We start from the raw sequence: 16,456 nt of genomic DNA on the forward strand, positions 1-16,456 counted from the left end.
GAATAGTATGGGAAATGTAGAAGCTAAAGAACTTATAAGTATGACACATGGACATGACTAAAGGGGATATGGGTGGGAGAGGGTGTACAGAGTGGAGGGGAGTGAAGGGGGGAAATGGGACAACTGTAATAGCATAATCAATAAAATATACTTAAAATTTTTTTAAAAATTTAAAAAAAGAATTACATTCAAATTCTCTTCAAAACCTGTGCAAGCAATAAAAAAGTGGAGTGGCACTGGCGGGATAGTTCAGCTGGTTAAAACAGCAGCCCAACATACCAAGATAGCAGGTTGGATCCTGCTCAGGGCACACACAAGAACCAACCAATGAATGCATAAATAAGTGGAACAAGAAATCAGTACTCTCTCTCTCTCAAATCAGCAAAAAAAAAAATTTTTTTAAAAAGAGTGGAGTGAGGTGAGGGGCAGGTGGGGGGAAGAGTGGAGCAAAATATTTTAAATTTTGAGAAAACAAAAAACAAGGACAACAAATAGGAAACAGTAACAAACACAGTAGTAATTAATCCAACTTTATCAATAACACCTTGAACAAATACTCTAAATGCACCAATTAAAAGACAGGCATTGTCAGAGTGGATCAAAAATTATGATCCAACTACAGGTAAAAGTGAAAATCATGTTCACATTTCTTTCACTTAACAAAAACATATACTATGCAGATCTTTCATTAAAAGCAAAGTGGACTAACACAAACATCTGGATAGCAAGAATATCCTTCACTTTAGCCATTTCAGCTTGTGAAAAATTTCATAGGAACACTAAGCACAGTTGAGCCTCAAATGATGTGTGGATCAAGGGAAATGACTCCCTCCCAGTTGAAAATTCACGTTTAAGTTGCCCACCTCACCTCCTCTGCAAATGTGGATCCCCAAATGCAGATCTGCAATTGGAAAACCCAGGGATACAGAGGGCTAAATGTATTATTTATTGAAAAAAAACTGTACATAAGTACACCCATACAATTCAAGGTCAACTGTATATGTTGCCTGTAAAAAGTCCCAAGTTAAATATAAAAACACATACAAATTAAATGTTTGGAGAAAATGAAAATATTAACTGAAAAAGATATACGCATACCTATGTTCATTGCAGCATTATTTACAATGACCAAGGTATGAAAACAACCCAAGTGTCCATCCACAAATGGATAAAGGTGGGTATTTATATGCAATACAAAAATAAAAAAATAATGAAATCTTGCCATTTTAGACAAAATAGATGAACCCTGAGGGCCTTATGCTAAGTGAAATAAATCAGAGACTGTATGACCTCACTTATATGTAGAATCTTTAAAAATAATATTTTTAAGTTCACAAATGACAAGAACAGACTGGTGGCTGCCAGAGTTGGTGGGGGGAAGGGTGAAAAACAGATGAACAGAGTCAAAGGTACAAACTTCCAGTTATAAAATAATGGCATAGCATTGTGACTTACAGTATGATAACTATAGTAACTGATATTGTAATGCAGAGGTCCTCAACCTCTAAGCCACAGATGAGTGGCCTTTTAGGAACTGGGCTGCACAGCAAGAGGTGAACAAGCAAAGCTTCATCTATATTTAAACTCCCCATTACTCAAAGTACTGCCTGAGCTCTGCCTGTCAGATCAGTAGCAGTTCTCACTGGAGCTCGAACCCTACTGTGAACTGCACATGCCAGGGATGTAGGCTGCATGCTCCTTAGAAGAATCTAATGCCTGATGATCTGAGGTGGACCTGAGGTGGTGATGTTGTAGGAGAGTGCAGCCAGAGGGTCCCCAAAAGAAGGATATGTAATGGAGTTCAGAACTCAAGGTGTCCAGGAAATATTAGAAAAACATATAGGATGTCCTCACCCTCCACCCCAGGTGTGGGTTGGGGGAAGAGACAAATGGAGCAGGGCCATTGAAAGCTGTTTCCCATAGCAACAGCCTTGCAGCTGTCCTCTGGCGTGGTCTTTTAACATATCTATGGCCTTTGGCTGGTTACATAGATATGTTAAATAGCTCTGGCCAAGCTCTGAGCCAGGGAAATGGAAGTAACTTTCCCTAGTTATGGAGCCTGGGAGGCAACTCCCCCTGGTTACAGCGCCTGTACCTGCGTGAGAACTTGGAGATGATTGGTTCCATGACATGGGGCCGCACCTGGCCAGACCCACAATGGCAGTCCAGTAAAGATGGAAGACTTTGAGAGTTCTGGCATGTGAGGCCCAGTGTGGGAGGAGTCAGAAATGGGGCTGCAGAGGAAGATGGGCTCCGGGATTTAAAACCCAGACTTGACAGCCACTGAGAAGAAAACCATACAGCTTTAGCCGAGTGGGGACTCCTGCAGCCGCTCAGACACCCGTCCGCGATACAGCCGCCTGTGACTCCTCTACTGCCTGGCTCCAAGCCCCAGCCGGCTCTGCAACCCCTGCTGCAAGAAGGGGCCACCAGTAAGTGACTCGGGAGCAACGGGTCACCGCCCAGCCACCGCAGCCACTGCCAGGCCTCAGCGCACTGCACCCACGCTCACCGCTCAGGCTCTCGGAGCCTCAGGCCAACCTCGCAGCCACCTCCTCTGGACCTGGGGGCCAGGACACGATAAGCTCCACGCTAGCCCTCTCAGTGCTGCTGCGCTGCCCCCCATCGCTCTCCCAGAAAGGGGGATCACCACCCCCCCACCCCCACCCACAGCCATGAGAAGAATCACCACATGGCTTTAGCTGGAGGTCCTGGCAACACAACCAATGGTGCTGGGATCTAAGGAAGTCCTGCTAACTGAGCACAAATTACTAGGAAGTATTAGGAGCTGCCTAAGCCACGGACTTCTATTTCTTTCCCTGAGATACGGTACCCCAGACTGGGCAAAGGGGGGAAGGAAGGACTGTGTGTGTGTGTTTGTGGGTGTTTTAAGGGACTTTGGGATTTTGTTAAAGACATTAAGTCATTACTTTTAGCCTGTATAACTTAAATAATTAATTCCTTTCCTTTTCATCAATCTCTAACATGGAGAGCTATAATTCTCTGGCTTAGGGAAAGGTAAACCTAGTACAGGGGGAACCCAGGAGAAACAGGGGTCAATTCGGTAGCATTGTGGGACCCTCTTCCCTGGTGGCCAATCGGGGAGGATCATGGGAAACCACATGCACAGTAGCTTTAAAGTAATGCAACTACTTGTATATACTCAGTAAAAGCCCACTAAAACTAGCCAGGAAGGATCCCCCCTATTAAGAACAAAGTCCCTCCAGCCCATGAGGTCAATCTCTGCTTGGAGTTGGCCTGCTCCCATGTTCTCTTCTATGAACTCTGGGTGTTCAGTTCAATTCTTTGTCCCGATCACTAAGAACCTGCTTACCTGTGCCCACCTGTGACAATGTTAGCACTGGGGAGTAGATGCAAATACCGATTATCATTAGCAGAGAGGTTTGAGTGTACAGAGACCAAGGTAAATCAATTGCTTACAGAATCATACCAAAACCTCATTAGTAAGTGCCAAATGACAATTCACCTGCATCTGGTAGCAGGCTTTATAGTGGCAAGTGAGTTGATGCACTTCAAGTCAGAATCTGACATGTATTTTAGTCCACACGTGGCCCAACCATTATTTTATTTACCACATCCATCTGTACCTGATACCTGCTCTGCACACTTGTCTCAGTCACAATTTTGGTAAGCCCACAAGCTACCCCAAGCCAAAATGAGTGAAAACACACGTTGCTGGAGAGCTTCTTTGAAAATGAGGAAAGAGCCCTGGCTGGTGTAGCTCAGTGAACTAAACATGGGCCTGCAAACCAAAAGGTCACGTGTTTGAACCCAGTCAAGAAACAGGCCTGGGTTGCAGCCAGGTCTGGGGCTGGGACGTACAAGAGGCAACCACACATTGTTACTCTCCCTCTCTTTCTCCTTTCCTTCCCCTTCTCTAAAAATAAATAAATATTTTTTAAAAGAAAAGGAACAAAGACCCAATGATGAAACAGCAGAAGACTCTAAGACAGCCCAAAAAAAAGAAAGCTGCATTTAAAAGAAAATGCCAGAAGTTCTAGCCAAGATGGAGGCATAGCTAGAAACCCTTCCCTTCCTAGCACAACCAAAAGAAGGATAACAACCAGTCTAAAATCAATAAACAACCAGAAGCGCCAAAAAATCAAACTGCATGGAACTCTGACAACCAAGGAATTAAAGAAAATATCAATCAGAACAACCAGACCAGTAAGGCAGCAGGTGCTGCTGGGCCACTGGGGGAGAAAAACCAGGGTAAGTAGGTAGAACTTGTGGGAGGGGCTGGCTGAAGTGTGGAGATGGCGGAGTGGGCTGGGCTGACTTAAGGAGAACCTGAGACTCACAGTTGATACAGCGGAAGAAACTCAGTCTCACACTAGAGTCCTTCAGAAAGTACACTTGGGACGAGCAGGTGAGCTGCATTGTTCCCTCTCTGGTGCCTCCCCCACAGGCAGTGCTGTAAGCACAGCAAGGAGCTACGGGAGGGTGGGGCCTGGGTGGGAAATCCCTAAGGCCCCCACCCACTTACAACTTATCAGCTGCACCAAGACAAAGAAATACCGCCCAAATGAAAGAACAAAGCCTCAGAAAGAGAACTATATCATCAGGATATAGCCAACCTATCTAATGGAGAATTTAAAGCCCTGGTAGTCAAAATGCTCACAGATCTGATTGAGCTTGGCCAAAAAATGAAAAACCAAATGAAAGATACCCAAAATGAAATAAAGCAAAATATCCAGGGAACCAACAGTGACAGGAAGGAAACCAGGACTCAAAGCAACGATTTGGAACAAAAGGTAAAAAATAACCAATGGGAACAGAATGAAGAAACGAGATTTCAAAAAAGTGAAGAAGTCTTACAAACCTCTGAGACTGCCTGAAACATTCCAAAAATATCCGAATTATAGGGGTGCCAGAAGGAGAAGAACAGCAAGAAATTGAAAACTTACTTGAACAAATAATGAAGGAGAACTTCCCCAATGTGGCAAAGGAAATAAGACTTCCAAGAAGTCCAGGAAGCCCAGAGTCCCAAAGAAGTTGGAACCAAAGAGGAACATATCAAGGCACACCACCATTAAATTACCCAAGATTAAATATAAAGAGGAAATCCTAAAAGAAGCAAGAGGAAAGGGAGACAGTTACCTACAAAGGAGTTCTCATAAGACTATCAGCTCATTTCTCAAAAGAAACCTTGCAGGCAAGAAGGGGCTGGAAAGAAGTATTTGAAGTCATGAAAAGCAAGGACCTACATCCAAGAATACTCTATCCAGCAAAGTTTTCATTTAGAATGGAAGGGCAAATAAAGTGCTTCTCAGATAAGGTCAAATTCAAGGAGTTCATCATCACCAAGCTCTTATATGAAATGTTAAAGGAATTTATCTAAGAAAAAGGTAAAAAATATGAACAGTAAAACGACAGCAGTCAGTTAGTAACAACCACACCTAAAACAAAAACAAAAGCAAACTAAGCAAACAACTAGAACAGAAACAGAACCACAGAAATGGAGATTACATGGAGAGTTAGCAACAGGGGAGTGGGAGGGGGGAAGAGGGGGAAAAGGTACAGAGAATAAGTAGCATAAATGGTAGGTAGAAAATGGTAGGGGGAGGTTAAGAATAGTGTAGGAAATGTGAAAGCCAAAGAACTTATATGTATGACCCATGGACATGAACTAAAGTGGGGGAATGTGGGTAGGAGGGGGTGTGCAGGGCAGAGGGGAATAGAGGGGGGAAATAGGACAACTGTAATACCATAATCAATAAAATATATGTTAAAACAACAATAAATACAATCTTTTTTAAAAATAATAAATTCAAAAAAAATTTAAATGGCGCTGCCATATGACCCAGCGATTCAACTTCTGGGAATTTATCCAAAGAAGCTTGAAATACTAATTCGAAAGAATATAAGCATCCCTATGTTCACTGCAGCATTATTTACAACCCGTAAGATATGGAAGCAGCCCATGGTACAATTACATAATGGAATACTGCTCCGCCAAAAAAAAGAAGAAAATGTTACCCTTTATAACAGCATGGATGGACCTGGAGAACATTTTGCTAAGTGAAATAAACCAGTCAGAGAAAGAAAAATACCATGTAACTTCACTCATATGGGAATCTGAACTGAACTAACAAGTAAAATAGAGAAAGACTCATAGATAGAAAGCAGGACAACAGCTAAGGGGGTGGGGGAGGGTAGAAGGATTGAACAAAAAGGTAAAAAGACTTATAGACATGGACAATAGTGTGGTGACTGCAGGGATGAGGGGGGCGTAAGGGGTAAATGATAACAACGAAACATAATAAAACGTTGTTCAGTTAAAAAAATAAAAATTAAATTAAAAATTGGTCAAAAACTTGAACAAATGCATCACCAAAAGTAGATATACAGATGGTAAATAAACATATAAAAAGACCCTCCACAGTAACTTAATTGCAAATTAAAACAAAGTACCATTATATTCCTATCAGAATAGCTAAAATCCAGAACACTTACAATACCAAATGCTGGTGATGATGTAGTGCTACAAGAACTTTCATTCATTGCTGGTGGGAATGCAGAAAAATGGTTCAGCCACATTGGAAGACAGTCTGACAGTTTCTAACAATAGTAAACATATGACCCATCAATCGTGCTCCTTGTTATTTACACAGAGGGGTTCAGACTTCACACAAAAACCTGCACACTGATGCTTGTAACAAAAACATTGAAGCAACCAAGATGCCCATCAGTAGGTCAGTGGATAAACTGGTACATCCCGACAACAGAATATTGTTCAGCACTTAAAACAAATGAGCTACCCCCTATGAAAAAACATGAAGGAAACTAAAATATATATCACCAAATAAAAGGAGCCAATCTGGAAAGGCTACATACAGTCTGATTCCAACTATATGTCATTCTGGAAAAGGCAAAACTATGGACGCAGTAGTGGATCAGAGGCTGTCAGGAGCTGAAGCAAAGGAAAAATGAATAAACAGAGCACAAAGGATTTTTAGGGCAGTGAAACTACTCCACTTGGCACAATAACAGCATATAAATCATTACACAGTTGTCAAAACCCATGAATTCCACAACACCAAGCATGAACCCTAGGGTAAACTATGCACTTTGGGTGATAAGGATGTATCAGTATAGGTTTATCAATTTTAACAAGTTTATCAGTCTGGGTTGGGGGGATATAAATGAAGGGGGAGGCCATGCATGTATGGAAGCAGCGAATATGTGAGAAACCTCTGTACCTTCTATGCAATTTTGCTGTGATCTTAAAACTGCTCTTAAAAATTGTGTAATCAAAAAATTTTAAACTCTCTCAACAAATGCCCCTCAACAAAACGAAACAGCACATTAAAAGTATATATACACCACAACCAAATGGGATGTATCCCAGAAATGCAATGGTGAGTGAATAGATCAAAATAAATCAAGTAATTTACATAACATAATAGAATGGGGGGGGGACCACTAATGACCATCTCAACTACCACCAAAAGAAAAAAGCATAAGACAAAATTCAATATCTATTCCTGATTTACCAAAAAAAAAAAAAAAACTTAGGAAACTAAGAATACAAGGAGTCTTCCAGAAAACAAAGAATGTCTTCAACATATTAAAGGCCATAAATAAAAAGCACTCATCTAATATTATCCTCAGTGGTAAGTACTAAAGGCTTTACACTTCTATTCAACAATGTATTGGCAACACTAGTCACAGAAATTAGACAAGAAAACAAAAGAAAAAGCAACAAAAATCTGAAAGCAAAAAGTAAAACTATCTCTATTCATAGATTATATGACACTATATACAAACCTCAGAGAATCCATAAGAAAACTACTAAGGCTTTAAAAACTAATTCAGCAACATTACAGAGTACAAGATCAAACCACAAAAGTCAGCTGTGCACCAGCAATGATCAGAAAAAACAATTTAAAAAGCAATTCCGGACCTGGCTGGTGTGGCTCAGTGGATTGAGCACTGGCCTATGAACCAAAGGGTCACCAGTTCAGTTCCCATTCAGGGCACATGCCTAGGTTGCAAGCCATGGCCTCAGTAAGGGGCGCATGAGAGACAACCACACATTGATGTTTCTCCCCCTCTCTTTTTTCTTCCCTTCCCTTCTCTCTAAAAGTAAAGAAATAAAATCTTAAAAAGAAAAAGCAATTCCATTTACAATAGCATCTAAGAGAATAAAATACCTATGAATAAATATAACCAAGTTCAAATGTACGCTGAATATTACAAGGAATTACTCAAAGTAAAGCTCTAAATACAAGAAATGATGTGTTCATGGATAACATGGCCTAATATTGCCACCATGTCAATACTACCCAAAGCAAAGCATTCCCGATGGAAATTCTAACAGCCTTTTTTGCAGAAATGGAAAAGGCAATCCTCAAATTCATATAGAATTGCAATTGGCCCGAGATAGACAAGCACTCTTAAAAAAAAAAATCAGAGGACTCACTATTTCCCAATTTCAATACTTACTACTAAGCTACAGCAATCAAAACTGTGGTAAGAAAAGACATATAGCCTTGGCCAGGTAGCTCAACTGATTATAGCATCATCCCAATATGCTAAGGTGGTGGGTTTGATCCCCAGTCAGGGCACATACAAGAATCAATCAATGAACACATAAGTAAGTGGAACAATAAATCAATGTCTGTCTATCTGTCTCTCTCTCTTCTCTCTTTCTAAAATCAATCAATAAATTTTTTTTTTAAAGAACAGACAGGTAGATCAATGAAAGAGAACTGAGAGTTCAGAAATAAACTCCTAAATCTATGGTCAACTGATTCCTGACAAGGGTGCCAAATCCATTCAATGGGAAAACAATACCCTCTTTGCAAATACAGAAAAATAAAATCAGACGCCTTCTTTACAACATATACCACTGAAAATTAATCAACAACAAATATAAAACCCAAAAATCATAGTTTTTAGAAGAAAACATAAGGGGAAGTCTTCATGACCTTGGATTTGGCAGTGTATTCTGAGACATGGCACCAAAAGTGCAAGAAACCAAAGGAAAAAAAGAGATAAAATAGAATTCGTCTAAATTAAAAACTACTGTGAATCAAATGACATTATAAAGTAAAAAGACAACCTACAAAATGAGAAAAATATCTGAAAATCTTACCTACTTTTAAAAAGATTTTATTTTTTTAGAGAGAGGGGAAGGGAGGGAGAAAGAGAGGGAAAGAAACATTGATGTGTGAGACATCAATCAGTTACCTCTCACATGTATATCAACAGGAGACCTTGCCCACAACCCAGGGATGTACCCAACCAGAAATAGAACCTGTGGCCTTTCAGGTGTGTGGAATGGCACCCAATCCACTGAGCCACACCAGTCAGGGCAGGAAATCGTATCTTAAAATAAATAAAGAATTTCTACAACTCTCCGTGACTGGTATGGCTCAGTGGGTTGGGCATCCTCCTGCAAAGCCAAAAGTTGTGACACATGCCTGGGTTGTGGGTTCATCCCAGATTGAGATGCCTGCAAGAGGCAACCAACTGTGTTTCTTTCTTGCACTGATGTTTCTCTCCCTCTCTTTTTCCCTCCCTTCCCTTCTCTCTAAAAGTAAATAAATCTTTTTTTAAAAAAAGAATTTCTACAACTCAACAACAAAAACACAAATATTCAATTAAAAACTGAGGTAAAGATCCTGAATGGATATTTCCCTAAGGAAGATATGGATATAGCCAACAAGCCAGGAAAAGATGCTCAATATCATTAGTAATTAAGAAAATGTAAATCAAAACTACCATGAGGAACCACTTCACACCTATTAGATGGGCTACAATAAAACTTTTTTAAAGAAGAAAGTCTCATCAAGTATATAGAAAAACTGGAACTCTCTTACATCACTGGGAAGTAAAATGGTGTAAACACTGTGAAAAAGTTTGGTCATTCCTCAAAAGCTAAACATAGAATGTAATCTCATTATTGTACACTATGATATACACCCAAAAGGAACTGAAAACAATGTCTCAAACAGGTATTTGTATACCTGTGTTCACGGCAGCAATATTCGTAACAGCTAAAAGGTGAAACAATCCAAATATCCTTGAATAGATAAACAAAATGTAGTATATACATACAATGAATTATTACTCAGTCATAACAAAGGAATGAATTTCTGATACATGCCACAATATGGATGGATCTTTAAAACATGCTAAATGAAATAAGCTAGAAACAAAAGGACAAATGTTGTATGTTCCCACTTATGTGAAATATCTAAAATAGGCAAGTTTATAGAGAAAGAAAGTAGATTAGGGGTAACCAGGGGCTATGGGAGGAAAGGGAACATGGAAGTTATTGGTTAATTGTAACAAAGTTTCTGTTTGGGTGATAAAAGTTTTATAAAGACAGTTGACTCTGAGGGGTAGAGTGCTGACCTCCCATGCAAGCAAAAATCCTTACATAACTTTGGACTCCCCCCAAAACTTAGCTATGCAGATAGTGGTAATGGTTAAAGGACATTATGATTGTAATTAATACAACTGAATTGTATACTTAAAAGTGGTTAAAATGGCAAATTGTGTTATACATATTTTATCATAATTTAAAACGTCAATAAAGTAACACCAAAACTCATTAAACTGTACACTTTACATGGGTGAACTGTATAGTAGGTGAATTCTACCTCAACAGAGCTGTTAAAAATATATTCTAATTTTATGTCAAAATAGTGACATACACTCAGAAAATTATTCCAAGTGATCTTAGTATGCCAGTACTGACACTACATCCTCCTTAACAAGGTATATTCTAAAACTAAAGAACTATAAGCAATCTTAAATTTCATTCAGTATTCTTAATACCTGCAAAAACAGGTCAAGAAAATCAGGAATACTTTTTAAAAGCAAAGGCATATACCAAAATTGAGTACAGAGTTCCCCACCCCTGCCCACCCTGCACATGAACTCATAGTTTTATTTTTTTTAATTTTCTCACATCATATTTTTAAAGATTTTATTCATTTTTAGAGAGAGGGGAAGGGAGGGAGAGAAACATCAATGTATCACTGCCTCTCACATAGCCCTCACTGAGGACCTGGCTCACAACCCAGGCATGTGCCCTGACTGGGAATTGAACCAGTGACCCTTTGGTTCACAGACAGTGCTCAATCCACTGAGCCACACCAGCCAGGGCTGAACTCATAATTTTAAAAGATATGAGGAAGTTTATGACAATAATACATAACAGTCAAGATGGCACTAAAAGGAACAGAGCTTTCTTCCTTCTTTTTAAAATGAATAGATTCTCACAATACAATGTTAACACATAAAAGAAAAATCAACTCCATTAACCTATTTTGCTTCCAACTATCTCATTAAAGAGGATTATCTTAAGATAAACAACAGTTATTAAAGACTAAAGTATAGAGCCACAAAATTTGAAGTAAATTTGATAATCTTCTGTCTTCAATGTGCTCATTTCACAAAGGAAGTGAAGAAGCGCCTTGTGTAAAGATACATACATAGGTGGACTATTTGTGATGCTCCTTTCCATGACACTTTATGACACCGGAGCAAATACGTGAAGTCATTTAAGCTGCTAAGTATCAAGAATTGATGTGTGGCTATAAAAACACTGTAGAAATGTTCAGACCTTGAAAGATGCCACAACTGACTCTCCCACCTTTCCTACACCCCCAGGCAAAAAGCTGAAGTAAATGAGCTTGTTCTCAGTATAAACTGGTAAATTTCAAACTTGTGAAGACCCAACAAAGGTGAGGGCAGGGCTTACAAAGGATAAGCAAAGTCTAGATACTGAATGGTGATCTTCCCCAATCCCTATACCCTGGAAGATAAGATAGAACAAACAGAAGACACAAATAAGAGAGAAAAATGTAGAGAATTAAACCAGAACCAACTTATGCTTTCATTTATATATGGAATCTAAAGAACTTTAAAGAAAATAGACTCATAAATAAGAGACTGACAGTTGTCAGAGTGAGGGAAGAAGTGGAGAGCTGGGTGGAAAAGGTGAAGGATTAAGTACAAATTGGTAGTTAGAGAATAGTCAGAGATGTAGATTACAGCATAGAGCATGTCATCAATATCACAACCATGTATGGGGACAGGTGAGTACTTGAAGCATCAGAGGAAACACTCTGTAAAGTACCTCATTTTCTAACCACTATGCTGTACATCTGAAACTAATACAGAATAATATTGAATGTAAACTGTAATTGAAAAATAAAAAAATTTAAACTAAAAACATGCATCATGATGACAGAAAAAAAAAGAGAGAGAGATTGGGGGGGGTGGTTAGGGCCTCACAACTATGCCCCAGATTTGAAGGAAATAAGTTTGCCAATTCAAAAGAATCTTTCAGAAAACCTATAAGCTATCAAAAACAAGGATCACATCAGACATCTAACAACAGTACAAATGATCAAAAAATTAAGTGCTGCTCTCAGAAATGAAGAAACAATTATTTCAATCCTAGAATTTGATAACCAAACTATCAATTAAATTAGACAGAGACATTTTTCAGGCATACTATGTTTAAAAAAAAAAAACTCACACATTCCTTCTCAAAGCAAACTGGAGATTGTGCTACACCGCAACAGAGGAAGTAAGTCAAGAGAATAAGAGTTACAAGAAAGTGAAAGTCTAACACAGAAAAGTGAAAAGGATTTCTCAAAATGATCAAGGAAACTCCCAAGATCACAGCTATGTAGCAAACAGAAACAGAAACCACTCCAGGTTAGAACAGTAAAACAAGAATGCTCCAGAAGGAAGATTCTTTAAAAAAAAAAAAAAAGTTTTTAATTTGAAATTAATGATGTGAATTGTTTGATCACACTTGAGAGTTTAAATTGAGTTTGGGTAAAGAACTAGTAACACATCACAGAAAACTAAACAAACCAATAAATAATTATGAACTCCAGAAAAAAATAAAACTACCCCATAAAGGTAACTCAAATGCACTATATATTCATTTAACTAAAAATTACTGTAACAGAACTGGTAGAACAAGAAAGAAAATAAAAATATCTGTGGACAGAGGTCTGGAGGAACAGAGTAGAAAGCATCTAAAATGGAGAAAAGATGATCAAGAAATAAAAGTATACATGTGTTTTATTCAGAAGTATGAAGTATAGATGAAAACAGTAGAACAAACAAATAAGAGCTGTCAAATTGCCTGACGAGTAGAAATCAGGAGTCTGGACTGGGAAGCCAACCAGGCAGAAACAGGAAAACTCAGTAGAAGCCATCCAGAAAAACAAAAATTAAAAAAATACAAGAGAATTGTTAGATGTTCAGCAGCATCCCTGGCCTCTACCCACTAGAAGCCAGTATCAGGAGATAGCTAAAATATCCAAGTCAACAATGTTATTGGTGAAAATGAAAAATTTTATGGAAAAGAAATAAACAGACTTCTTGGCCAACCCAATACTAATCTCTTTCTACTCTTCACAGCGTCTGTCATTGCAGCCTCCACCACCTCCCTTTTTTTGTCACTTTACTTAGACAAAAGTTTACGAAATACATTCACAAGTTTCAAAGTTACTTACTTGCTAATCAATATTCCACTGAAATCCCCAGATTCTAACCTAATTTATCCTTGTTTGAAGAAAAATGCCTGGTTAAAATAACACTCTTTAAATGTAAAAGAGAGATGGCCACAATAAGCAATCCTTAAAATTTTGCCCCCAACCTTCTTTAGTTTATGGAAAAGCTAGTAGTTAGTTCAAAGAACAATCTAATTTATGTCTAGACCAGTGGTTCTTAATTTTTGGAAGCCAGAGTCCCCAGTAACAACTTCACAGAAGGCTCTAAACTTGCATTAAAAGAAGAAAAAGTTGTTATCAACTGAAGGGATTCAGAAAAACCTTATTAAGGTCCTGTTTTAGATCCAGTTACCGTATTTGTATTCATGACTACACCAGCAATTTGAAATTACAGTCTGCATATAACAGGAATAGGCTGTAGCCTACTCCACTATTCCTTAAAAAAAAAATAAATCAAACCCCTACCCAAATCCTGCTGAGCCACCTATTGATCTTGGACAAAAATATCTTTAACCTTTCCAGGGTTGTTGGGAGCACAAAAGAAGACAGTGTATGCCTAGTATATGATAAAAGATACAATTATGTTGCTGATCGTCCTTGAGTTTTGATGTTTGTTTTGGGTTTGTTTTTTGTACTTCATCATTTAGCTTTACTCTCATAGGCCCTTGACCACAACGGGTCAGAATCACTGTCTTTTTAACATCAACATCTATTTAGTGCTTACTATGTGCCAAGTGTTGCCCTAAACCTTTAACATGGATTGTCCTTTATGTTCCTACCAATACCCAAACTCAATCTTATTAAGTTTAACTTGCCTTAGGTCTCACAGCTTATAAACAGCACGGCTGATTCAACCACAAGCAAACCGACTCAAGACCCTGTTGCAGCCACTCTTAATTACTTTTTCCTCAGACACACGCAATCACCAAAGCCACGTTAAATACAAAATGTATAGGGGAAAAATGCCCTAAGAACATGTGGTTCAAAAGGTTAAAATTTTTAAGGCACAGCATAACAACAACGCCCTGTAAGAAATTTAGAATACCCAAGATTGTTTCAATTTTTAAAAAGTAAAAAAGCAAGTTAGTTTACCAACAGTGCTAGGAGGGGAGGAGAGTAAAACCCGCCCCAAAACAGAGTGGGGACTCCCACTGTCTTTTGCGCGGTCAGTCAAGACAGTTGCAAACGTGGCTGCCCCTGCTTCAGGTCATCAAGACGCCTACTACGGACCCGTCACAGAAGCAAAAAAGCCCACCCCGGAACTGTATCAAACCCCGCTGGGTTCCAGCCACCTCCAAGCCTAGGAGGCGCCACCTCCGCCGCGAAGGATAACTGTCCGGGCGCCGAAAAGAACACCACCTGATATGGCAGACGCCCAAGCCCAAGGAGGAGGAACCCAGGGACAGGATAGGCCCACTCGTGAGGACAGTCGGGAAGGGACCAGAGGAAGAGCTCGCACTAATGGCCTCCCGCAGAGGTCTCCCCCCCTCCTCCCGTCCCCTTGGAGCCCCTGAACCCCAGTCCGCACACCAGGCCGCTTGAGCTGACCGGCTCTTCACCAGAACTCGCCAGGGAGCGGCGGCCGCGGGGAGCCATGAGGCGGGCGCCACGCGAGATCCGGGCCAGGCCTAGGCGGAAGCCACCCGACACTCCAGGACGCACTCACCTCTCGGGGCGACGGGGCGAAGCCCTGCACCGAAGCGATATACCGCTCCACGTCGGCCTTGCTGCGCCTCATCGCGCAGCCGACCTGGCTCCCAGAGGGCGAGAGGTCAGACCTGAGGCCCACAGTAGTCACCGTCTCCAGGAGCCTAGCGGCTGAAAACCTGTGACGCACAGTCGCCCGGCAGAGAAGCCGCCGCCGCCGGCGTGTTGCGTAAGCAATATGCGCCACGCCAACGACAGCTGTGCTGCGGCTGCGCACAGCCAGCTGGCCTTCCACCCCTGGGCTCAGGGCGGGGTCCTGTGGATCACAGGTCAGGTTTTGCTTGTCAGAGCTTGTGCAGCGGTTTAGGCCTACGTGAGAGAAAAAAATGTTTGTTTGCTGTGGCCAAGGACTAGTATCTACACCAGTGATTTTCAACCGGTGTGTGTTGTAAGAATTTTTAAAACATGTAGTACCTGACCAGTCGGGGCACTGACCTCTTTTCCCTCAGATTGTCAAATGAAAAAATAACTATAGCCAGCACAACAATAGCTGTCTGGTGTGAGTGAATCAAAATTATACCAATTTTTTTATATTAGCAAAAAATATGTTTTGGTGTGTCGCAGGATTTTAATAATTATTTTATGTGTGCCATGAGATGAAAAAGGTTGAATATCACTTAACTAGATACATGAAATGATGTTTTACCTGATGGTTTCTCAAAAATTTTGGTAATTCTTTCTAGCACTCAGGTCATTTCTGGGTGGATATTCCAATTGGAGTGGTTTGTAGGCGATTGGTTAAAGGAATAATGTCAGACATGTGAATATGAAGCATACATGTTAAAATTCATGCTCTGTAGGAGAACATATAAAAAATTAAAAGTGCAGATTTAAGGCAGGCCACAAAATGCTGCTTTTGGACAATTACATATATACATATATGTGTACATATATTCGAATGCCCCCCAAATTTATATATACACCAAAATGTTAAGAGTAATCATCTTAAGATGTTATCTGTATTTTCTAATTCTTCAGAAATCTTACTTTGGAATTTGAATTTAAAATCTTAATTGAAAACAAGTTTTATAAAATGTTTCCAGTGGTGAAGACATTTTTAGATTTTAAAAGATCATATCTGTGTGTACAGTAGGCTCAATTATCTGGGAAAATAGCAAACAAATGAAATATGTTGAAATTTTTAACTGGAAGTTTAGGATGTTATTGTTATGGGCAATTGTTCTCCCATATTTTCCAAATTTTCTACACGGAGCAAGTATTGCCTTTATGGGAAA

At 39.7% G+C, this 16,456-nt stretch overlaps 1 protein-coding gene across 1 annotated transcript in view; it reads right to left on the reverse strand.

The window, feature by feature from the left end:
* Window positions 1-15,335, reverse strand: part of RANBP2 (RAN binding protein 2) — an 88,885-nt gene extending 73,550 nt beyond the window's left edge. The window contains 1 exon segment of the mRNA XM_036026627.1: window positions 15,181-15,335. Coding sequence (XP_035882520.1) covers window positions 15,181-15,252 — 72 coding nt within the window. The 5' untranslated portion in view covers window positions 15,253-15,335.
* Window positions 15,336-16,456: the final 1,121 nt, after the last annotated feature.

The sequence above is a fragment of the Phyllostomus discolor genome, chromosome 5, assembly GCF_004126475.2.
Source record: "Phyllostomus discolor isolate MPI-MPIP mPhyDis1 chromosome 5, mPhyDis1.pri.v3, whole genome shotgun sequence".
NCBI classification, from domain to species: domain Eukaryota; kingdom Metazoa; phylum Chordata; class Mammalia; order Chiroptera; family Phyllostomidae; genus Phyllostomus; species Phyllostomus discolor.